Here is a 24,137-nt window from a genome sequence, read left to right on the forward strand (position 1 = left end):
AGGCGGTTTTGCCAATCCACTGATGAAATAGATTTCTATACATGTTGATCACCTCCTTCACTAACCTTACCTTCCAGTGACTCCAGAGATTGGAAATAAAAGCAAAGAAAGGAGTTTGTTTGCACAGTTGTAGTTACAGACTCAGAAATATATTGTCAGGCCAAGAACAGAACTAGCTCAGCTCGAATCCACAGCCTCACATTTTGAATAGGTGACTCTCTGAAAGCACAAACAAGGTGCATCATCTTCCTCCTAAATCCCCGGTGTTGGCCACTGCCAGCTGCCCCAGTAATACCCAGTAACACTTGATTTCAGCTAGAGAAAGTCCCTCAGCGCTGCTGACAGGACAGGCCGATGCGCTGACACCACAGCCTTTGGAGGCAACACGCAGGGTCTTCGCTGCACCTGGGGAAGGAGGGAACGGCAACACAGGCACACGGACTGCAGCACATGGATAATCTTTATTGGTAACATCAGTGGAGCACCAGTAAACCATTACTGACTGTAGTGGTGACACACAGCTGAGGCACATGCTAAGGCACTTTTATTATATAAAAAAAACTTTTAATTTTTTCTTGTGACAGCAATTGGGACATGAGGCTCCTGCATTTAGAGCGCTTCAGGCATACAGTATGGCGCTTCATATTTAATTATTTTTTACTTCGCTCATAAGTAGGTCTAAATGCAGCATATACAATATGGTTAAGAATACAGGTAAATCCAGCAACCAGTGTACGGTGTAGAAAAGTAAAGACTATCTATATATAACCATGGTCCCAATAGAAAGGCAGTGATAAAGACCTTTATTTTTTTCTTAATTACTTATTACGAGAGATACAAAGGCCTTACATATATCTGTGCAGATTAAAGGGTTTTTAATATACTCTTAGTCAATGGTGCACAATAACTAATCCCAACCCCTAGTTACAGAGCAGGTGCAAGAGGCTTGGACAAGTCAATAAAAGAGGGATCTCCCTCACCTCATCCCTCCCCTCTGCCCACTACCCTATTAAATTCCCCTAGATTCTGTCTATTACCATTAAATATATTTGGTCCCCCAGAGAATCTCGGACAAGCACAAGGACACTGTTCTGCTTCCCCAGCCTGTCATTAACTACTGGTCCATGCTACCTTAGATGAAACCGCTCAGAGGCAGAGACACTAACAGGACATCATTGCACTTCAGAGATCTGTCCAGACAGTAAAAATGAAAGGAAAAAAAAAAAAAAAAAAAGAAGAAAAAACCGACAACTTTGGCAAGTCCTCCAGGTAACTGGTCCCGAGAGGAGCTTCCCTCCTTACCCCTCCCTGGAAACATGTGAAAGAAGAAAGGGCAAATTGCCATGGCCAAAGCACACCGTTTTTCCTGAAACTGCTCCCAAACCATGTGGGTGGGCAGATTAAAAGAGGCAGAAGTCTGAGGTCACTGAACATGATTGCCGAAAGCAAACAAAGGGGGAGGGGAAAGAATACAGGAAGGAGCTTCCCTGCAGCTAGAATCTGAAGACAAAAGGAGATTTACAGCAAAAATAATCTTTCCCTAACCTCACTCCCTCCAAACTGTGTAAGGATTCACCAGCAGTCATGGCATGGACAGTTCTACAGGCCTTTGTAGTGGCCAAACTGCTGGTCAGATTTCAGAGCCCCGACTCTTTGGCATTAAATACAAAGAGGATTAGGAAACTGGAAAGAGGAAGAAATGAGGAACACAGATGCCCAATGGCTCCAGATACACAGAGCTGGGCTTGCTCTGCAGATCCCCAGCCAATTTGGGAGGAGAGGGTTTGCTGAAAGTCCAATGGAAGAGGGGAGGGTGGATGGGTCACTCCATCACGTGTAACCTGGGTCAAATAGGAGGACTTATTCAGTAGCTTTGGCATCACCAGCATCTGCCTTGCCGTCCACTTCCTCATCGGAGCACTCTCCTGTGCCCTTCCTGACAATTCGACGTGTCACAACAAATGGCAGGTCCCCGCGCCTGGGGAAGGACAGACAGAACGTCAGCGACACAAGGTTTCTTTGAACTCACCAGACGGGGCAGGCTCCAGAAAGAGGTAAAGAACCTGGCCCTGCTGTTTGCTGCAAGCAGGTAAAGCAAGACTCCACTGGACCAGCTGCCAACGTATTGCACCAAATGCTCCACCTCACCTGAGTTTGCTCTTCAGGGAGCTGACTTCTCTGTTCATGGCATCAGCTGTTTCAGTGGCATCCTCCAACTCACGCTGGAGCTTCCTACGGGATGCATTGGCTCGTTGGGCCTCTTCTTCTGCTTCCTCAAGCTGGCGTTTCAGCTGCTTCAAGCGCATGTTTGCCTTGTCCGCCTGAGCATGTAGATGGGGGGAAAAAAACAAACAAAACCAACAGAGATAAATGTTTCCCCAGAGTTACAGCACAGTGGTTAGAGCAGCAAAAAGAAGAGTTTCCAAAGCTCCCTCTTCCCTTTCTGAAGGGAGCTGCCTAGGACTTGACAACTCCAAGCTTTTCCTTAAAAGCATTACACTTTCATGAGTCATCTTGTCATTATCACAGTTAGGGGAAAGAAGAGAAATCCGTAGGAAGGTTAATGCTAGAACCCTCTTTCATGCAGATAATGAAGGGAAGTCCTCCCACCAGAAGACTCACCAATGCTGCAAATACGCACCTGATCTTTGAATTGCTCAGCATTACGCCTCTCATCATCCACCTGCAGCAAGATATCCTTCAGCTTCTTCTCGGCACGGCGCACCTGCTTGCTGGCAGCCTGGCGCTCCCTACAGAGAAATAATGATAAACAAGAACTTATCTCCTGTTGCCCCCAACAAGATGACCCGACTTTTGCTATCTTCCTTGTTTCTAACTTGCCCGAGTCCTTCTAACTTAGAAAAGGAGGGGACAGGAAGCAATTTTTCCCAGAAATGACCAAAAGGCACCCATGTCACACAGATATGACCCTTCTTGAAGCTACAGAAGGGCAGTAAGTGTATCACAGCCACAGTTCTAGGAGTGATTAAATCCAGAGGAAGCTAGAAATCTCTACAGTGAAAAACAAGGAAGGTTTGCCAAGACCTTACTTTCATTCTACCAGTATACCTAGGAAGAAGCCCTCACTCAGACAAATCTGAATTTGTTCAGAAGAGCTTAAAATCCCAGAGTGAGCGGAGGCTTCTAAAACAAGAGTTTCTACTAGGACATACTTTGTCTCCATGTCCAGCTGCTCTTCCAGCTGGGCTATCTTTGCTTCCAAGGCTGTGATGGTAGCCTTGTACTTGGACTTCACTGCACTCTCCATCTCCTGCAGTTTAAGCTTAAGCTCCTTGTTCTGGCGCTCCATCTGCTGGCGAGCGTTCTCATTCTTCTGTGCATTGCTACGCTCAGCATTCAGGTCAGCATTCATCTGATCAATCTGCAGAGAGAAGAAGTACTCAGCATATCGAGTGTTCCAGCCTGAAAGGCTGATTTATTTCTCAGACACATGCTGACACGCAAAGAAAAAGGACCCTCAGGGTGAGCTGAATACCTGGAATAACTATGATGCTGTCTGTAGGCAGGGCACTTCTCAAAATATCTTAGTTTACCCAGATTTTTAAAGTAATTCCTTGAATAACCGGTTTATCAACCTCTGCTTAGGGTTAAATTTGCCGATCACGTACAGTGCTCTCTGGAGTGAAGGCTGTGGTTTGGCACTTAACACAGTAATTATCAGTCTTGGTGAATTACAAAAATCCCAAGGCAAGTGGATCCAATACGTGTGCTTTAGTAATTTATAACTTATTTGCTGTCTGTCTACTTCCACTGCAAAGAAGCAGCTTAAAAATACTGCCTTTCAAAGATGAAAGGGCAAGAACTGAGTCCACTTCCCAGCCAGCGTTCTGGCTGACAGTCAACCAAGCAGAGAACTATGTTCTCATCCACCAGAGTGAACGAGCCATTTGGAAAACCATCAGCCTCGCTCCTTGGCTTTGGAGTGCTAAGAAAACAACGCACTTGACTCTCAAAGTTGGGCAGATAAAACATGCTGGAGAATAAGCAGATTAAGATCATGGTTTCTATAGCAGCCTAACAAATTCCATATGGTTAGTCCATTTGAAGAAGCACAGAACTGGCAGAAAAGTCATTTTCCAAACACTTTGTGGCACTGTTCAGCATGCCAAGTTGGAGCAGCACGCTACAGATCATCTTTTTCATAATCCCTTTAATACAGAAAAAAAAGGGACTGGGAGGGGCTTCTGTTTTTATTTGTTTTGTGGGTTTTGTTTGTTTGTTTTGTTTGTTTGTTTTAAATAAACTTGTGAGATTTTTCCAGCTACTCAGTGACTTATATGATCAAAACCAATGAGTTAACATCAGCTCTGACTGTCACTCTATTTTCTGTGTTGCGATATTCAGGTGTTTCACCTTTCTGACGTCTACAGATTTCTGTGGGCCTGCGCTGTACACAAAGCAGCAGCTGGCGTTACCCAGAGAGCGCAGTTTGACAGTTTACTCAGACTAGAGAACCCCTACTGGCACATGCAGCCTCAACAGGTACCTGAAGATTCGCCTTCTTGAGCCGGTCATTGATTATCTCTGTGTTGCCTTGTTCTTCTTCTAACTCCTCCTCCAGCTGAGCTATCCGGGCTTCCAGGCGCCTCTTTTCCTCCATGGCCAGTGCTCTGTAGGACGCAGAATCATTAAAGCAGCGTTAGTGGCATTAGTGCCTTGAGGAAAATTCACCCCTTCCAATTTTACAAAATAAGTTCAGTCTTTCAAGAGCAGAGGGGATATAGCGTGTGCTGCAGTCTACATAAAAATAACAGCCTGCAAAGTATTTTCTCAAACCAGCTCCTCCACCCTTAAACAGAGAACATTACTCACCCTTTACCACTGTTGTTGGCAATCTCATCAGCCAGCTCATCCCTTTCTTGCTGGGCCTGGCGCTTGGCACGCTCAGCAGCTGCAAGTTCCTGGAATGAAAACGAGACAGTCAGTGACCCAATGGGAAGCTACCAATTAATGCAGCATAGGAAAAAGTAGTTACTGGTAACGGGTGGTATGGTCTCCAGCTAGATCCAGACTTAATTATAAGACACAGTCTGTTCCCCACCCACCCTACAGCTTCCTTTATTTTGCACACTCCTATCACAGCTGTCAAGGAAGGGCCAAATTCTGCATTTTGAAGTGGACTTCATATCTGAGCAGAGCAAAAAGTACAAAACAAAGGAAATAGCCACTCGAGCTTAGGCTGCTACATTTAGTTCTTGGCCCAAGAAAATGAACAAAGCCTTGACTTGCATGCATATTCCATTACCTCCTGCAATTGGATCATCTCTGCCTCCATGCTCTTCAACTTCTTCTCGTTTTCTTTGGCCTGTGCCAAGATTTCTTCTCTGGAAGTACGTGTGTCCTCCAGTTCCCGCATGTAATCCTTCATTTGTGCCTGAAAAGGGAGTACAAATAAAGATGAATTTCAGAACATTCACATTAACAAATCGGATTTGTTTGTCTTACAGGAAACATGGAAGGAAAACAGAAAGAGGGATTCATTAATCTTATGCTACCAAAAAGGTCCTGTAAAAACAAAAGGAACCATCCTTTTCCCATTTCACAGGTAAAGAGAAGTAGTAATGGAAGCAAACAGGACTGCTTCAATTGCAGGAAAAAAAATTGTCAGATATTGGGAGCTGGGAAGAGAGGGTATAAGAAGCTTTCTAGTGAAGGAATGGAATGGACAGTCTAGGGAGGATTTTGGAGTTTCTCCTAAGAACAGATCAGACGAATGCCTGTCTTAGGGCAGAAGGAGGTCTAAATGATATTTAAGTCCTTCTAGCTTTGCAGCTCCATAATCCTTTCCAAAAACACTGACATGAGGCAAGTGCTACAGTAGACATTTCCTGCAGCTTGTCTCCCAGGGAGTTAAACAGGCAGATCAGGGTTAGAAGGATATTTGCAATGACAATAAATCTTTCGCAGTAAATTACTACAAGGTTCTGCTGCTCCTGTGACACTGATGCATGGTTCTCATGAGGCAAAATCTTGTATCCCATTTCCCTGGGTAAATGCTCTGCACTGACAGCTAAAACAGCTGAAGCTTCTCACCTGCAGTTTGCGGAGCTGCTTGATGGCTTCTTCACGACCCTTGTTAGCACTGTCTATATGGCTTTCCAAATCCTTCAGGTCCATCTCTAGCTTCTTCCTGGCAGCCACAGCAATGGAGCGCTGTTTTCGTTCGTCTTCTAATTCCACCTCCATCTCCCGCACCTGTATGGACAAGTACCAGCATCAGCGCTTCAGCTCCTTGACTCCTCAACAGCCACTTTTTGCATCCCCCTTTCAAACCGTACATAAGTGCAAGCATGTGACTGTTTTCATTCTTCCTGGCAGGGGGATGGGGCTGACATTCCTCACTAATAAAGCCACATGGGTTCCTTTATTAGACAAAGGCTGTTCGAACAATCATGCACGCAAGGGGGAAAGTCTCTCACAGCTTTGCAGCACGGCCTGGAGAGTTACCACTAACAAGAATCTGCATTGGCAGTGTCTGTCTAACGATCTTTGGACACAAGTACCTTTGTGTACAGAATACTTTCAGGATTTACAGAGCAACTCTTACTTGTCTAATCAGCTGTTTCTTCTTCTCTTCATTCTGTTCATCACGTCCCTGGAGGTCCCGGTCAAACTGTGCCTTCATGGCCTGTTGGTTCACTTCTAGCCGCAGTTTGGCATCCTCTGTGGCCTGCAGTTCATCCTCCAGCTCTTCCAGCTGTGTCTTCATCTCTTCCACCTGCTGCTCCAGGGCTCGCTTCGCCTTCTCCAGCTCATGGACCTACAGCACAGTACCACACGTGAGGTTTCCTCAAAGAGTGCAGACAATTTCACTTATGTGAGTGGCTTGTTCTTAGACTTTTTTGCTCTTAGGATAAGACGAGATACAAGAACACTGCATCTGTCCTTTGTATTAGGGCAAGAGATTGAAGGATTTGGAAAGCCAGCTGCTCGCATACCTGCAAGCTGCCAGTGTGAATCATGATTACTGACTATTTCTGATCATGTATGTGTGGTGGTGAGGAGAAAGAGAAAAGCATTCATTAGCCCAGTCCTGACCTACTGCAGTCTTATGAGAGCTGGACATCTCTGGTTCTGACAGAATTCAAGAAAATACTATTTACCCTCTGAATTTTTAATTTTGCTTGCTGATTATCATAACTTTTTTTTGTCTTGAAATATTAGAGTTACTGTCTTCCATTGTCTGGCTAATCCCTGTATTTTACATACCAGGCTCATATCATACCTTCATCTCTGCCACAACGATACCAGTTAATTTTCAGTTTGCTATTAGCTCATTTGGGTCATTTCCAGGCTCTTCCAACCCATCTTTCCCACTTACCAATGTAATACAAGCATAACATTCACAAACTCACAATGTGTCCAGTATTCTCTACTACATTCCTCTGTGTTAACAATAGCATAAGCTTTTCACAGTATTAAACAGACTGTATCACCTGTGTGCCATTTCCTGCCAAGATATTTTAACCTCATACTTACACTTTTCCCAACATCGTCCTTTGAACTCATCAGGTCTTCCATTTCTGCACGGAACTGCTTATTGATTCGTTCCAGCTCAGCTTTCTGCTCTATGGCTTCTTCCAGGGCTCTGGCCAGGGAGAGGGCCTTAGTCTCCTTCTCACGGGCTTCTGCCTCAGCGCGGTCCCGTTCTTCTGCATACTTGGCAGAGATGTTCTTCTCCTCTGCCAATAGCTACAAGAGCACAGCATCAGTATTCTGAGAAATTACTCTCCATTTTCTAACAAGGTAAACATGCATCTTTTCATTAGTGCCTTCTCAGTAGTGTTCTGCCATGGATAGAAGGAACCAAGAAAATGCAGCTTCAAAGAATGAAGCATGCCATCCCACCTTTAGTAACTGGGCTGACCCCAAATGATTCCCTAGGTCTCCAACCTTCTCTCAAAGATGATCTGCAAAAAATGCTTTGAATTTGATCTTGATATAAATGTTATCCCTTTGGGAAAAGAGGCGTCACTAAACTTCCTATGCATGGAACAGAACTAATTTACTTCTATGAAAACTTATTTCTCCACTCTATATGCTATGCCTTTGGTCAGAAATAAATATGCATTCTCCAAGTAGCATTGCCTAGGTATTCTTAAAGCACACCTGTCAATAAGATGCACCTATTGAATGTCCAATGATTGAAGTCATACCTGATCAAACTTCTTCTGCTTCTTCTCTAGGTTGGAAACGATCTGCCGCTGATGATCCAGGTCCACAGCAAGGTCATCCAGCTCTTGCTGCAGGCGGGTCTTTGTTTTTTCCAGCTTGTCATATGCAGCTGTCTTCTCTTCATAACGCTGACTCAAGACCTCCAAGTCCTTCTGCAGCTTCTTCCTGGCTTCCTCTGCTACCTCAAGGCAGCCCAGACCATCATCCATTTTCTTCTTTGCATCTAATGCCTGAAGGACACAAAAGATCACACATGAAGCCATGCCACAGATAATGTTATGTGTAGTTTACTGGCACCATAAGTTGAGAAAATAAGTCTGTTCAATTCTGGAGGCACTACTGCCCCCTCAAATGACACTACATGACTGAATTCCCAAAGGAATTCCTGGACAGAAATCTACAAGCAATTCATATGGTTATCTGAGACCTCTTATTTTCCTTTCTCACCTAAATCAGCAGGATCACCCTCTCCTAGGAAAGGTTCTGTCAATTTTGCATTTAGATTTTTACTTTCTTCAAGACAGACCTGCACTTATGCTTACTCTCAAAAGTCACTGGTTTACGGGATGCAGATTCTGTACCTGTTGCTGAAGAACAGAGATCTGTTTCTCCAGGTTTCTCTTTGTCTCCTCCTCTTCTTCCAGTTGCTCTTTGAAACTGTTCTTCTCATCCTCCATTTGCTTCAGCTTAGTGCTGAGGCTCAGTTTTAGGCGAGTCTCCTCCTGCAGCAGCTCCTATAAAGCAAACACCCCAGTGGAATTCAGCACTGCTCCTTGGCTTTAAAGGCTCACAGTCCTCACCCACTCTCTCCAGAATGAGTACTCTTGAAGTTCAGTTGAAGTATGCAACTTATTTCACAGATAAGACAGAATTTAAATAATTGTCTACCAGCTAGTCAGTATAGAAACAAAATATTCAGAAGGGTCCTATTCTTTCATGTGCTCTAATGATTAAAGTATCCTACTTCACCACAGAGGCCATCCCCAGTCTTTTCTGGAGTCCTCCAAGTAGCACACAAAGCATTAAAACCTTTCACAACAATAATGTGCCTATACTCTGCTACATGACTTTCTCATATTCAAGTATCAAAGCAGCAGACAACAGGCTAAAATGATCCAGCATGGTTAAAACCAACATTGGTCTTGGCAGAATTTTAAGACACTGGTCATTTACCAACTTAGGGAACCAACAGCATTTATTGACTTATGCTGCCAGTGCTAGAGCTGAAGTATCTGTAGAGACTAATAAAACCAGTCTTCAAACTAGTGCATAATTTTCTGTTTTGTGCACTATCTTTGAGTCTGTTTTTTAAAAAGAGTAATAAGTAGACAGAACATCAATCACTGTTCAAGGTTACTTGGTCTATGAGGTTTGGTGCGCCATTCCTTTCGCTTCCAACCTTCTGCTTGGTACTCCCTGCTTTACAAAGAGTGTCACATTCTATTAACTGTAAATGGTTGTTTCATCCCAAAATATAAGACTAAGCATGACTTTTTCCTGAAAAAATACCAGATTTTTTTTAATCTATCACTTCCCCAACATCTACTGGGAAATAAAATTTTCTGTTTAACTTTACAAATTTACTGGAAATCACACACACACAAAACCCCCTGCCAAACACTGACTGTGAAGATCTCAAACAAGAACCTTGCATTCCAGTGCAGTTCTAGCCTTAAAGAGCTCTCAAGCAGAGATAGAGGACTTCTAAATCTAAGACAGGGAAAGTTATATATGTTCCACATATGGATAACTGGAAGGAAGATGAACAGTTTGCTTCTGTAGAAATGCTCCCCATACCACGCAATATTACTCCTTAGCAAAAAAAGCCAGGCCCAATCCTTTGAAGTGTTGTATATCTAGTATTCAATGGTGTCCAGAGGGATTTCTGACTTCAAGAATTTGTAACAGAAACTGGCTGCACCACACACAGATGCCTTGGCTTCCAAAGCTCTCACCTGTGTATCCTGAAGCTGTGATTCCAGAGCAGAGAAGTCCTTTGCCAATTTGATTGATTTGCTGTCAGACTGGTTCAAAAGACTTGTGACATTGTCCAACTCAACCTGAACGAAAGATCAGAGTATTGGTTATTAAATGCATCAGTAAAAAACAAAGCCAGGAACAGGTGAGCAACTATGAGACCCAAAAATCAGAACTGAGGCACCTCTCAACAGTAAGACATGTGTGTAATTTCTCAGAGGAATTAATGCACCATTTTCAAAGTTCCAGGGATGACATATGAGAAGGTGAAAACAAATTTTTACTTGGGATCACCTCTGTTGCAACAGCCTTCTGGTTTTGGTTGTGGGTTTGTTTTTTTGTTGTTGTTGGGGTTTTTTTGGTTTGTTTTTGTTTTGTTTTTTTTTTTTTAAGGCCTATATGAGATTTTAGACAACGTAGCAAGAGTTTTAAAAGTTTCTATTAAACTAACTCTTCTATTTTACACTATTTGCTTCAGGACTGTAACTAGAGTCTCAGAATTAGATTTTCACACTCCAAAAGAGTGTGCACGCACTGGCAATGCTCAACTTTTAATGACAATCCTCCATAAAGAAGGCAGAAGACAATGCTTGGTGTGAATCAAAGGGATTTGTTGTTCCCTTGAAGGAGGAAACTCTAAATTTCAACATCGCTCTTGAGCCACCCCCTCATCACCATCAGCCACATTAAAAGCTCCAAGACACTGACTTCCAAATTAGTTACACAATCATAAGTGTTCATGCCACTCTAGGTTCACAAGCAGTTCAATGTTTACAGAACTGTGCTGTACAAACAGCTGCATGCTGAAGGGGAGTGAGTGGACATGCTGATATTTTAAGGCTTGCAAAACTCAAAAGGCAACTGGTGACCTCACCTTCTCAGGTCTGCTCATGATGAAGAACATCAACCCAAATGTCCTGCCCTGGCAATGAGTTGAGGAGTTTGCATAGCCCTTGGGAAGTAATCGATGGATTTGCTTTTTGTAGGAACTTTATCCTCTGGAGGAATAAGAATTTTGAACTAGCTATGGGGAGGTACCACCCTACAACCTTTTCTTTCTATCCCTGGGCTGAATTTGAAGCTATAGGAAAACTGTGCCACTCACCTGCAATTTGTTAACCCTCTCAGCCAGTTCGGTCTTGACTCTTTCTCCTTCTGTAAATTTCACCTGCAATTCTTGGAGCTGAGCATCTACTTTTTTCCGCTTGTGCTCAGCATCCCCTTTGCCCTGCAGAAGAACCTTCACCTCATTGGACAGTTCAGCCCTCTCACTTTCCAGAGCTTGTTTTGCCTTTTCAAGATTTGCTTTCACCTAAAGAGAAAAGAAAGGAAAAAAAAAAAAAAGAAAAAAAAAGGCAAAACCCCTTTAGATATGGCAAGATCCTTCCACTGAGCACATCTTTTTTTATCCAACAAACAAGCTAATGTTGCATGTTTAGCAGCTAAGTTGTAGATGGCTTACTCAGGGCAAAAAAAAACCCAACTGAACAGCCTGTCCCTGATAAGCAGGAGACAAATAATAAGAGAAGACAACAATACAGCAGATAGCCTTGCATCATCAGATTTCCAAATTAAAGGTTGTACAAGTCAACAAGTGCTAGCAGTGAAAAGAATGTCTTGGCTATGCAGTATAACATGCCCGATGAGAAAAAAAAATGAATGAATGAAACTATTTAAAACAACTTCATGTATGCTTCATAGTGAAAAATGATCATAGAATCATAGATCTACCAAGAGAAGAAGAGCACATGTATTAGAAGCCTACTATCATGAACACTTCATGTTCTTCTGCAGCTTTAAGACACGGTCACAGAGCAGCTATCATTTCAGGGAGGTTGACTGCTTTGGCCCTGTGTTTTCTATTCCACATACCCGTTTGGTTTGTTCTAACTGTTCTGCCAGTTCTTCAATAGCTTGTGAATGTTTCTGCCTCATCTCTTGGATTTGAGCCTCATGAGTCTTTGCCTCGTCTTCAAGTGCCTTCTTCAAAACCGTTACTTCTTGTTCTCTCTTTGACCTGCAAAAATCAGAAATTCCATTTAGAAGCCAGGGAGAGAATCAAACAGACATGTATATCCACCGATAGCACCTCTAATGCAGAAAAATGCCAAGGTCTGTTTAGCCCCACAACTATAAAGATACATTTCAAAGTTAGAACTTAGCATTGCACCATTCTTAAGTGCAAGCTTGGCAGCATTACTTTCAGCCTCAGTAGCAATAGCCTGAAAGTATGAATGTTCCAGGGGTCTCACTAACACTAACCAGCCTACCCTGACAAAAGCAAAGACTTGCTTTGGTAAGAGACTAGATGCAGTAGCATTTATTTTAAAAGTCGAAAGCAACACCAAATAAGAAAACACAGCTACATGTTGAAGTTACCTGAGCTCTTGCTGAGCAGCTGTAGAATCTAGTGTGTCTTCTAGCTCTGTTTTCAATGCTTCCAGCTCTTCTCCCAGGTCCCGCTTCTGTTTTTCAGCTTTATTCCTGAATGCTCTCTCTGACTCCAGGTCTTCCTGCAGCTCAGTGATCTGGGATTCAAGTTCTCTGATCTTTTTCAGGGCCATGTTCTTCTGAGCTGCCTCTTCTTCCACCCTGTGTTCAACAAAGGGTTCTGGTCAGAGCCAAATTTAAACCATATGTAAATGAAAACCACCTGTCCTACCAAGAATAATCAAGAAAAAAGCTGGTATTGGTCAGCTCTACAATATTACATTCAAACTTTGATCCATGTATCATCTACAAATTCTAAGTTCTATCTCCCAATACTTGAGAGAGCACGATTACTTACCTTAAAGAAGGGGACAGAGAAAGACTGACAACAGAAGAAAGCAGAAGAGAAAGCACCATTTTACATTGGAAATCGGACACTTTACTGAGTAGATGACTATAGCAAGTACCAGAGAGACAGTATGTTGCCACTATTTTTTAACCTCCTCTGAAATCTTACTGCTCCAGTGACACATGTGCAGTGCACATCACGTTCATAGTCCAGCCCTGTACAGAGAACGTGGCAGTGAGCAGCACCCAAAGAACTCTGATGCTGAGGATGTGGATCTTAACAGTCCACAGATTAAAATATAACAGCCACAGATTCTGTTTAGTCCCTATTCCAAAGCGACACAAGACAAGAAATACTTCCCAAACAGGCAGTCCCTGAACCCATAGGTCAGGCCCTCACCTAGCTAAGGCTGCCTGCAGCTCCTCTTCCTTCTTGGCCAGCTGCATTTTGAGTTCTGCGATTTGAGCTTGCAGCTCAGCAATCTGGTCATGCAGATCACTGGAGTCTCCTTCAAGCTTTCGACGAGTCTTTTCCAATTCTTGCCTCTGTTTTTCTTCACGTCGGAGACGCTCTGATGGAGATGGGGACACGTTAAGTTACACAGATGACACGTACTCAACATTGTACGAGCAGAAAAAATAAAGCTATTTCAGCAATAGCTTCTTTCCTAATAATACAGCTGTCCAAACCATAGCTGGAATGCATTATTCTGTCAGGACCTATTCATGCAGCTACCCCCATAGTTTGCACTCAAAGCATATCTGGGCAATTTCCCTTTCCCTCATCTTACAGCCAAACCTCCTTCCACCCTTTCACTGTAATAAACAATGCCAGTCTCTCCCAAGACCCCCACCACCCAAGCATAAGCACTCATTACGTGACGCTGAACACAAGGCCTGCTTTCCCTTTACTGAAACTAAACAGGCTCACTCCTGCCGTGTCAGCCTGGGCACTCTCCAGATGAAGTGCCTCTAGCTTGAACTCTGAAGAACTTGTGCAAATGCTATATCAGAAACCACACTAACCCTGACAGAGTGATGCTGCTGTTAGTAGAAAAGTGGAGACACTTCCACAGCTGGAGAAGAAAGAGAACCAGCCTCTCTTCTCCATTGGTCTGCTGCTGTGGAGAGGATTTTTATTTAGATCAAGGGCTCAGCTGATGAGGCACATAACCTTCAGCCAGCCACTGAACAGCTCTAGCAAACCAATCAATAGCATACACACTATAGACTAATTTTTAACCCCTCAGAAACCGGAGAAGACTACAACTTTAGAAATGAAACTGAAGTTCAACACATTCTAATAAGAAACCACCTAAACAAGCAAGTCCTTTGCAGGATCTGTCTTTAAAAACGCACAAAAACCAATCCAAAAAAATCAAACAACAAAACCCAAAACTACCTTCAAGGTCTGTGATCATGGCCTCATGCTTATTCTTGAGTTTGGCTAAACTCTTAGATTTCTCTTCTTCCTCTGTCAGGTTTGTTGTAAATTCAGACATTCTGTCTTCCAACAGTTTCTTTTCCTGCAGAATTGAGAAGGCAGTGTCAAAGCAGCTGCTGGAATTACAGGAGATTTTTTCAGAGCTGACTGTGCTTAGAGATGTCAACATGAGTGTCTACTCCTGCTACAAAGAAACTTGGAACAAAAGAAATCCTTTCAGGATTACAGATAGTATTAAAATAAATTATTATCTAAAGATCTGTATTTGATAGCCCTTTCAAAGCTGAAAGGGAAGTCTTTTTATGAAATAACTTGATCCTGTTTGGCATAACAGTGTATCGGAAAACACTTGCTCATAAATCGTTATTTAGCCAAGGCTGTTTAAATATCATACAATATTGATTGCAAATAATACAGGCAGGCAGCTAATTTAAAAAATTCAGGTCAGAGTTGCCCAAGACAAGATTGAATTAATTCATAAGTTTTCTCATAATATGGGAAAGGTCAGTGCTTGGTGGGTGGTTCCAGGAGAAACACCTGTGCACATTTAGCCCCTGTAAGAAGCTGCAGGAGTCTCACCTTAGCCAGTTTGACATTCTGATCTTCCAGAACCATCACATCTTCTTCCAGTTTCTTCAATTTGGCCTCTGTGGTCACTTTTTCTAGCTGCAACTTCTGCCGTGCACTTTCCTCTTCTTCAAGCTGCTCCTCTAGTTCCTTCACAACACCCACAGAAAAGCAAGGCATTTGTCAGTGCTGCTCACTAACCAGTGTAACAGCACAGTAGCAATACTGGAACTCACAAGGTTTCTTTACCCTTCCTTCAAGGTATTATTCATACTTTCCAGAAGTGACATCTCCGTCATGACTTAATGCAACATACTGCATTCTAATGAACGAGTTTTCTAGCAGTATAAACAATGATATTTTGCAAAGAAGGATGCTAGCATTCCTAACACATCTGGCTTAATTATTTGACAAGTGGCCTTCGTCTTCAAGAACGGAATAGTTCATTCCAGGTGACTGACTGAACGCCTCAGGCTCAGCAACAGAATCGCTGTGTTCTATTGCTATTTCTACAGATAGATTTTTCTATGCTTTTTTTTTCCTCTCTCTCTCTCCTGTTTCCCTCCAAGCTGAGATAAAGGAATCATTCTGACCCTTAATATCCTCCTTACTAAACAAGAGACAGCATTCCTAAGACATTACCTGGATGTTCTGCTGCATTTTCTTTTTTTCAGCCTGCAAATGTTGACACCGTTCTTCCTCTTCCTCGACTCTTGCTTCCAGGTCATGACATATTTCCTCCAGTTCTTGTTTCTTGGCTGTCAGGCGGGCTCTTATCTCCTCAGCTTCAGCACAGAGTTCAGTTTCTGCTTGCAACTGTTCCTGCAGCTGCATCTTCTCTGCCATTAGCTACATTGAACACAAAGCCAGAAATAAGACAAGCTCCAAGCTACCAAAGCACTTCACAATTTGTGTTATGTGCTCCTGTGTTCCACAGTTAAAATCTTAATCATTGCAGTAGTCTCCATGCAGTGTAACCATGTATAACATTAGCATTTACAAATTTCTCAAGACCATATCCATTTGAAATAAGGAGATGGTCTAGTTTTCCCCTGCAAAAGCAACACAAATAATTATCGGCCCTACAGAAAAATAATTCTGCTGCCACCTTCTGTGTTCCAAACAAAAAGGATTCCATTAATTAATGACAAGGTTGAATTCAACCAGCTTCCTATAACACTCAGACAAAGGAGACTTTCTTCTACAGAAGGACATTAGGTGGTCACTGTAAAAAATGACCTGCTAGAGGAACTGAGCTGGGAAGAAGGGCAAAGGAAATTGAACAAGATGGCAGCCAAGTCACATATTTCAACAAGTTGGAATCCTGCAGCTTGTCTATCAGACCAATAAAGCAAAGAAGCAGCTCTCAAGCTGTTGGCCAGGTAGAGAGAATGACTTTTATACATGAGATTTGCAAACTCACCTGGGCCTGGAAAGTCTCCAGCTCACTCAGCCTATTTTCTGCAGCTAGCTGCTTCTCCTTGACCTTTATTAGTTCTTCTTCCTTGGCCATCATTTCCTCTTCCTGTCTGCTTACTTGCAGGAGAGGCTTGACCTGAAAGGGAAACCAAAGGAATGAGATGTATAAGGAGCAAGGAAAACATGCAGAAATGCTCTCGTACTTGATAAGCATCGAATAAAACAACATTTTAGATGTCATGTTTGAAGGTCTGGCCAATTATTTTGTTGTGAACACTGGCAGGATCATAGAGAACTAGATATCATCTACTCTGCCAACACCACACTTTCTGCCTGCCCAACTTTTCTCTAGGATGGGATGCATCAGGAAACTGTTGCATAAATTCCAGACCCTTAAGGGCTAACTAGTAATAGCAGGAGAATAAAAAAGTTGTCATACAGTGGGGAAATTCCCGGGTAGGTCAATGTAAACAAAAAGCAAACACCACCCATCTCTGGGCTCAAAAACCCTTAGAAGTCATTTCACAGGAAAGAGAAGTTTAAACTCTGCTTTTAACTCTCATTTAGCTGCAAAGTCTCATGGCTAAAAAGCAAGAAATCGCATACATTCAGAAAAAAATACAATTTTTTCATATGTTCTTTGTCTTTACAAAGGTAAAAAAAAAAAAAAATCTACAAGTCTAACAGCGTGATCAGACCTCAGTGCTTTTTCTTTGCTCTTACAACCCTGGAGGAAGAGAAGGCAAGCCACTCCTGTAATAAAGATTTTTGTCCAGCTAAATTGACTAGCCACGTAGTGACTTTTCGAAGTACCATACCACCAAACCAGGCAATCCTCTTACTCTTCTTAGGCAGAAAGCATTAAGAGATGATTTCTGCTTTTCCACAACATTACTTGGATATAGCCTTACACTTGGTTTATGCAGGCATACTGCATAGCTATAAAATATTCTATTATATGCTCTGCCTATATGAATAAAGGTGTAGTTGCAAGCCAACCCAACTGTAGAGGAAGTGGGTTTTGTGCTTTGGTTCAACCTGAGAGGCTGAATTCACAACCAAAGTGTCAAAATTGCAAAGGGAAAAACATTACCTTGGTGAACAGCCTCCACCATTGCCAGTTCCGCAGTTTCAAATAGGCGGCACAGTTCCGCTGAAGCACTTTCATGGCTGTCAATTGCTGCTGGCGCTTGGCAAAGGCCCTGCAAGGGAAGCAGGGATCAGACAAAGGAACACACAGCAGCACACAATTCTCTCCACCAAGCCCCTTCTTAGATATCTCTACATTTTTACTTTAGAAGGTTCCCTCCTAAAAAATAATAGCAAAATTTCCAGCGAACTACCTCTATCTTTTCAAGTTTTTTCTGCTCAGGTAAGAGCAGTTATCCTTTCCTTTATTCAATCTCGTATTTAACAAAGTTTTTCCCTAATGTCTTCTAATCTGAAAAGCCTCGCTATTTTCACTTCAAAAAAAGGGAGATTGGAAACAGAGGTGTGTTTTCTTGCCAATCTGACAGATACTACTTTTGTTTTTAGAACTGTACCATTTGCAGCACTATCTAATAGTTTAAGGGAAATCCTACACCTCCTGGATCAGTACTGTACTAAGACCTTTTTAGTTTCACACTTGCAGTTTGCAGCAACTCCATCAAAAACTTGCCTGCCGTATGGTATTCCTAAAAAGAGGAATAGACTTTACTGCTCTGGTACTATGGGGGCTAACAGCACTTGGAGTTTCTCACAGGTGCCAGAAGTCTGGCATTACAGAGATCAGAAAACCCTAAAACAACCATCAACTGTTATATACAACAAAAATATCACGGCCTTTCTAACAAAAAATAAATTCTAGTCTGCTTTTTTTGAAGATAAACGTGTACCTGAATGGGAGAAATACACGTGTTTATAATGTACTTTACAAAATATGGTCCTTACTTTCTGGCCAGGTAGCCTCTGCAGCATGCTTGGAAGCCAATAATGACATCTGTGATCTTCAGGTCTCTCTCTTCTTCAAGATGAGCAAGAACTCCAGCTCTGAAAAACACTTTACTCTGTCCAATTCGGTAAAGGTTTGAATCCAGCTCCAATGCTTTGATCTAAGACAAAAGAGAGAAGGATTCATCTCCTGCAAAGACTGCTTCATATGAAACATCACCAAACCTATTTGTGTCTCATGGCTGTAAGAGACCCCTTCCCTACAATGAGCCACTCAGGCCAACCAAAGCTGCTGGCTCCCAATAAAGTTCTGCCCCAGAGATGAGTTGGAGCTCAGCCAAGTGTGGCATGAAACCAAGGTAACCCAAGACAGAAAATATGACAGAAAGCATTGTTTAATACACCACCACAGCAGGTACCCAGAACTAGAAGGATGCTGTGAGGAACGTATGCCTAGTCCCAAGAGCCCACTTCCTTTCCTAAAGGAAACACATTTGTTGAACCTTCCTATTTATTTTTTCCCAGTCCTAATGTTTGTCAGAAAAAGGCACCCCAACCAACTTCCCTGTCCTTTGAAGGATTTGCTGTCAACACTTATACTAGTTAAGAGGAATAAGGTATACTCCTTTAAGACCGAAAAAAGGGAATCCCTTACAGCCAAATTCAATTCAGTCTCCCCTTGTCTTCAAGCTACAGAGCCCAAGCTTTCCCTTTGAAGCAGGCAATTCTGCAGAAAGTAATTGGAGCCTTCACTGAAAGCATTTGTCATCAACAGGCCACTACAAAAACTTTGCTGAAGCTCATACTTCAAGCATGTGCTAAAGATAAATTAATGCTTCTAAGCATTTTGATTCCATGAATACTGCTGGCATATCAAAATATACGCGTCTGCAGAAACAAAAAGATCCTTTTTGCCTAGGATTATTGGACCTCATGCTAGTCAAAAGCCTCCATCTGCGAAGCCAAGAGAAAGCTTTTTGCACTCTCCTCTCAGACAGAATATCTGACTTTGGAATTTTGGTCTTGTGAGTACAAGATATGTTTAACAGGCACAAATCTGATTTCCAAACCACACCCATAAAGTTTATTCTATTCAAGTAGAGCTTCTAGGATGTCTTACCATCAGCACACAAGCCTGTTTTCCATCCATAAATCCTTTGGGAATCGCATTTGGAGTTAAGATTTCATATCTGAAAAGGAGAAGGCATTAGACTAGTTAAAAAAGTATATTTGGGAAAAAAAAACAACAACAAAAATCAGTAATGTGTTCCTATGCCATTATGAGTTCGACAGTTTACACCCTTGTTAGAAGAAAAAAACCCTGCATCTCTAGACAACGGAGTATGAGGCAGCAATCTTAGATGGGGTCCTCTATGCCTCATCTTATCTATACACTTACTAGAGAAGTCAAAGATGCTTTTGGGAGGCTTTGTGCCAGGAAACACCAAGGGACAGATGTGCTGCCTTTGAAAACAGTGGCAATCTAGTTGCAATTATATACTTCAACTTTTGCATTTAGGTTTTAACTTTGCCAGGGTAAAGATTGCTTCAGATTCTTTTCTAGGCCTTACCTTTGTCTGAATTCCTGGAATACAACTCTGTTGGGGAAACCTTGACGGCAAATACGGATTCCCTCCAGCACTCCATTACAGCGAAGCTGGTCAAGGACCAAGTGGGGATCTAGTTTTCCAGCCTAGTGCAAAAAAGCGTATTTTATAAATAACACAATGCTTTTGCAAAAGGGGCTTACCCCCTTGCTTCTCTCTCTTTTTTTTGTAAAGCAGGCAGTTCTCTCTTTTCCAGTTAGAAGCAATTGAAAGCTTTTACGCCACCTAAAGAACCACTGCAAAGATCAGTCTCCAAAATTTTGGTAAGTGTACACTTACTTAGGATGACCGTAAAAAGACATCCTGAGAAAATAGGACCTCTTTAAGATCTCTTGCAGAACCTGACACAAGATAGTAACCCAGCCACACACCTCAGGAAGCCCATGTAAGACTGAACAGGCTGTACTGTTGTAACTGTCTTTACCTTTTTCTCATGGTTGGGGATAATGCAACGGACGAAGTTGGGGTTGGTGTTCCTCAACGTAGCCATGAGTTTAGCCAGCTGTTCTTTATAGAGTTGTCCCACTGTTCGGAACATACCCTTCCTGGTTTTAAAGGCCCCTGGCAATGCCGTATCTGACATCCCAGCTACCTGATCCAGCCCAACAATACGGTCAACTAGAGAGAGCACAAGACAGAGTGTTAAAATTCTGCCACAAACAAAGGAAGCATTGGAATGAACAAAGAACATCTGGGTAGAACAGGATAAATGAGAGGAGCTGCAGGATCCTTTTTGCTTCATCTCTACACAGATGTCGACTCCTGTACAGAATTTGTGCAGGGATAGGAGCAGGAAGGAAAAAAAGCAACAGCTCACTATGGGAAGTTTGAGTGATGGGGTCAAACTTACAAACATACTCTGCTGATGCTCTTCCAGAGCTTCCATCCAGAGCAATCTAGAAGTGAGTTTCAGATGTTTCTATTTGCTTAGGTCACAATGAAAAACAACAAACCAAGAGTTCCAGCTGCTAGCCCAGCAGAGTCAACTATTAGTTAACTCTGATCCAGGAGGGGCCAAAGTTAGAGAAAAAGGTCAGCTTCACTCTTGCACTACAGGCAGAAATACCATGACTGGTGATCAGAAAAGTCATATCTACTTGTAAACTGAGCAAACATGGTAAAAGGCATGAGAGAAAACAAAACTCGAGATACCACTGTTTGAGTTATTTTTGCAGTACAAGTAGTCTATGACAGAGACATGAACAATACCACTAGAAGAAAGTCAGAGCTGCCCACCCCAACAGTTTCTCCACTATGCCACAGTGACATCCAAGGACCGATGAAGCTATCATCTTGACGGGTGGACTGCACAGATCCCTTTTTTCAACAGAAGCCAGATAGATCTGAGAGTAGCAGTGACAAGAAGAAACTAAAGCATTGTTTCTTCCTGTTGCTCTTCTACATGGAGATAAAAATTCACCCACCCAACCAAAACCAACTGTATCACTATAAATTTCCAAACCTCCATTACATTTTTATTAACAGCTTCAAGCTACTACTTCACTTTATCTTTAGTGGTTGGCTGACACCTACACTCAGGCTCCCAATCTTCACAACACATCAACTTCTACTCAAGTGGTTTCTGATTTTAAAAAAAACTGCAAAGAGAAACCCCTACAAAAGAAACAGCAAGAAAGGATACTCTGATTTACAGCTAATATTAGTTTAGAACTGCTCACTTCTAGAGCAGCTGTTAGAAAAGGGTCAAGGTTGTCTTATCAGAAAGAAAAGAAGGTTATGTTACTAGATGACATCACAAGAAGATCCACAGGAGTGTCCCAGATAGCGGCTGGAACAATCCTCTTAAAAATCTTGAGCCCTGCAATCTACATCAAGATAGCACAAGGGACAGTCACTTGCAACAGAAGACCCAGCTATGAACAATAAATGAGAAATGATCAGCTGTGGTTCACTCAACATCTCAGGTCCAAAAGGAGCCTCACACAGCAAGGGCCTTGTTAGGTACAAGTTGTTGATGACCATTTTTCATGCAGTACTAGTTCCTTTGCCAAACTGACTTTCTTTTAAATGATCACCAGCTGAAGTCAAATCCCCATACTAGAATCAATATTAAACTAGATTTCTGTTTAAATGCAGTCTCAGAAACCTTCCTTCCAAATCTTGCAAAGAGTAACAGCCTTGCTAGCTCTGTGTTCAAACAGTTGACAGGAATTTGCTTTTAGCTGTTTCTATGCAAGTCTTGCAAGAGCAACCTTTAGCACCTGAACGTGTCTGTATTTTTCTTGTATCCACTTGCAAGGTGGGAGTTTTGCTTTTGTTTTAAAGTCTCTGAGGAGCTACTAGCACAAAGCAGAGGAAATGAACAAGAGAGACAAGCAGGTATGACAAAGGGACAAAGAGAAGTTAACGGAAGCATTTTTTGCATGGCTCTAGGATGCATTACACACGACACAACAGCTGGGTTTCTCAGTCACCTGGTTCTAGATGAAGAATAGGAAAGTGTTGATAGAAATAGGCTCTCTGAACGTTCTGCATCTCTGCAACAGACAGAGACGTCAAAGAAAACCCACCACAGAAAGTGACAGCAACAGTAAGACTCAAAAGCAGATAAACCCAGAGAAGATAGAGTAAAATACTGAACAACACTGCAGAAAGAACACACTAGTTGCAGGACTGAAAACATAGATTCAATTCAGATCTTGTGTTTGAGTGTTGCAGCTAAGCAAGCTGCTGGGACACAAAGGTGCATTCATATTTTATCCTGGCATTCTTGTTTTTGAGAAATAATTGCTATATATGCAGCAAGCTTAACATAAATTGATGCCAGCGAACCTTTCTCTTGACTTGCAGTGAACTTTTAAGGCAACACCATGATCTAAGCAAAGGATGTTCCAGATAACGATCATCTTAGTGGCTTAGTCTTCAGGAGAAAAAAGCAACACAACTCATCACAACTCATCATCATCATACAAACTCTTCCACATAAAACAAGAGAAAACAAATGAGATTAAGTTTAATTACATACCATCTTTCCACAGCTCAGACACAAACTTATCCGATGACTGGTGGAGAAGAGTAGCAATGTTATCATTCAGTGGATCCATGTTCTTCATCAGCCATTCATCTGCTTTATAATCCACCTGGAGGAGACAAACATGTCAAGAAACTTGGTGGGGGAATTTTCTGCAGCACAAGATGCAAGATCCTGCAAAGTCTACAAAAGTAGCACTGAGGTTTGCACAATCAACAGCAGATTACCTAATCATTCTTGGATTTGCCATCTAAGCAAGCATACCTACAAATTTCAATCCCTAACAAACAGCTGCATGTTCTGTTTTGCCCTGTCAGTAAAGGGAATAGATTTGCAATCCTAGTTTGCACCACCCAGAGTGTGACAAAAAAACCTTGCATCATCATTTTTGGTGATGAAGTCTTGAGGTAAGGCTTCTGAAAAGTACCTCCAATACCACCAAGTCACAGAGAACAAATTTAAACTGGTGGCAGTTTGACATGTCTTGAACTATATATATATAACTTGCAGGAACATCCCCTTAGGCTCTGTAAGGTTCACAGCAATGGAGCAACTTTGTGGTATCTTTCACTGGTTTCCCATAGGCAGCCATTTTGGTAAGCAGCCATTTCTAAGATGCAGTGGTTATGCATTAGAAAAATACAGCAGACATTCCAATGTTCACATTTCAGCTACTCATTCTTTACCTTGCCAGCATAATGTATGATACAGAAGTCAGCTTTGTCTTTCAGCTGTTTTGGCTTCTGAAATTTGGGGTGGGTGCCTTGTTCTTGTACAACTTTTTCCACAAAGCTTTTGTCTGTTGCTTTTGGGAACCAGCACTCTTCATCCAGCAGGGCCAGTATACCAGGAGGCCCAGCCTTAAAGAAGGGAAACATCGAAACATCATTAAATACATGACTACATCAATAACTATCACCTTTAAATGACTAGGGGGAAAAAAAAAAAAAAAAAAAAAAAGGATACTGAAGCCTGATCCCCATCATATTCCCCTGTTGTGTGGTATCAGTTCAACTACTTCCATGCTAACAGAAATTGTTAATCATTCTTCTAAATCCTCATCTGAATTTTAAGCATTTTAATGAGACGGTGTCTTCCGTGACATTTGTCTAGGTTGTTTTATGTGGAAGAAAGTGTTTTTAATAGAAGGAACACTATCATGATGTTCTCCAAATATCCAGGTGTCTAAATGCAGAAGACCACAGCAGAACACTTCACAAACTAG

General features: G+C 42.1%; 1 protein-coding gene across 1 annotated transcript in view; it reads right to left on the reverse strand.

Moving 5' to 3' along the window:
- Positions 1-449: 449 nt before the first annotated feature.
- Positions 450-24,137, reverse strand: part of MYH9 (myosin heavy chain 9) — a 71,030-nt gene continuing 47,342 nt past the window's right edge. Inside the window, exons 14-41 of the mRNA XM_065651988.1 lie at positions 23,599-23,772; positions 22,907-23,021; positions 20,345-20,538; positions 19,885-20,006; positions 19,434-19,503; positions 18,314-18,474; positions 17,475-17,583; positions 16,386-16,517; positions 15,605-15,811; positions 14,975-15,112; positions 14,354-14,477; positions 13,352-13,523; positions 12,553-12,765; positions 12,046-12,190; positions 11,279-11,485; positions 10,152-10,256; positions 8,778-8,930; positions 8,178-8,426; positions 7,501-7,713; positions 6,569-6,781; positions 6,055-6,216; positions 5,267-5,395; positions 4,834-4,922; positions 4,508-4,631; positions 3,174-3,382; positions 2,642-2,750; positions 2,149-2,321; positions 450-1,978 (exon numbers count right to left, since the gene is read on the reverse strand). Coding sequence (XP_065508060.1) covers positions 1,861-1,978; positions 2,149-2,321; positions 2,642-2,750; positions 3,174-3,382; positions 4,508-4,631; positions 4,834-4,922; positions 5,267-5,395; positions 6,055-6,216; positions 6,569-6,781; positions 7,501-7,713; positions 8,178-8,426; positions 8,778-8,930; positions 10,152-10,256; positions 11,279-11,485; positions 12,046-12,190; positions 12,553-12,765; positions 13,352-13,523; positions 14,354-14,477; positions 14,975-15,112; positions 15,605-15,811; positions 16,386-16,517; positions 17,475-17,583; positions 18,314-18,474; positions 19,434-19,503; positions 19,885-20,006; positions 20,345-20,538; positions 22,907-23,021; positions 23,599-23,772 — 4,329 coding nt within the window. The 3' untranslated portion in view covers positions 450-1,860. The remainder of the gene's footprint in view (positions 1,979-2,148; positions 2,322-2,641; positions 2,751-3,173; positions 3,383-4,507; positions 4,632-4,833; positions 4,923-5,266; positions 5,396-6,054; positions 6,217-6,568; positions 6,782-7,500; positions 7,714-8,177; positions 8,427-8,777; positions 8,931-10,151; positions 10,257-11,278; positions 11,486-12,045; positions 12,191-12,552; positions 12,766-13,351; positions 13,524-14,353; positions 14,478-14,974; positions 15,113-15,604; positions 15,812-16,385; positions 16,518-17,474; positions 17,584-18,313; positions 18,475-19,433; positions 19,504-19,884; positions 20,007-20,344; positions 20,539-22,906; positions 23,022-23,598; positions 23,773-24,137) is intronic.

The sequence above is a fragment of the Caloenas nicobarica genome, chromosome 1 (genome assembly GCF_036013445.1).
Source record: "Caloenas nicobarica isolate bCalNic1 chromosome 1, bCalNic1.hap1, whole genome shotgun sequence".
Classification (NCBI taxonomy): domain Eukaryota; kingdom Metazoa; phylum Chordata; class Aves; order Columbiformes; family Columbidae; genus Caloenas; species Caloenas nicobarica.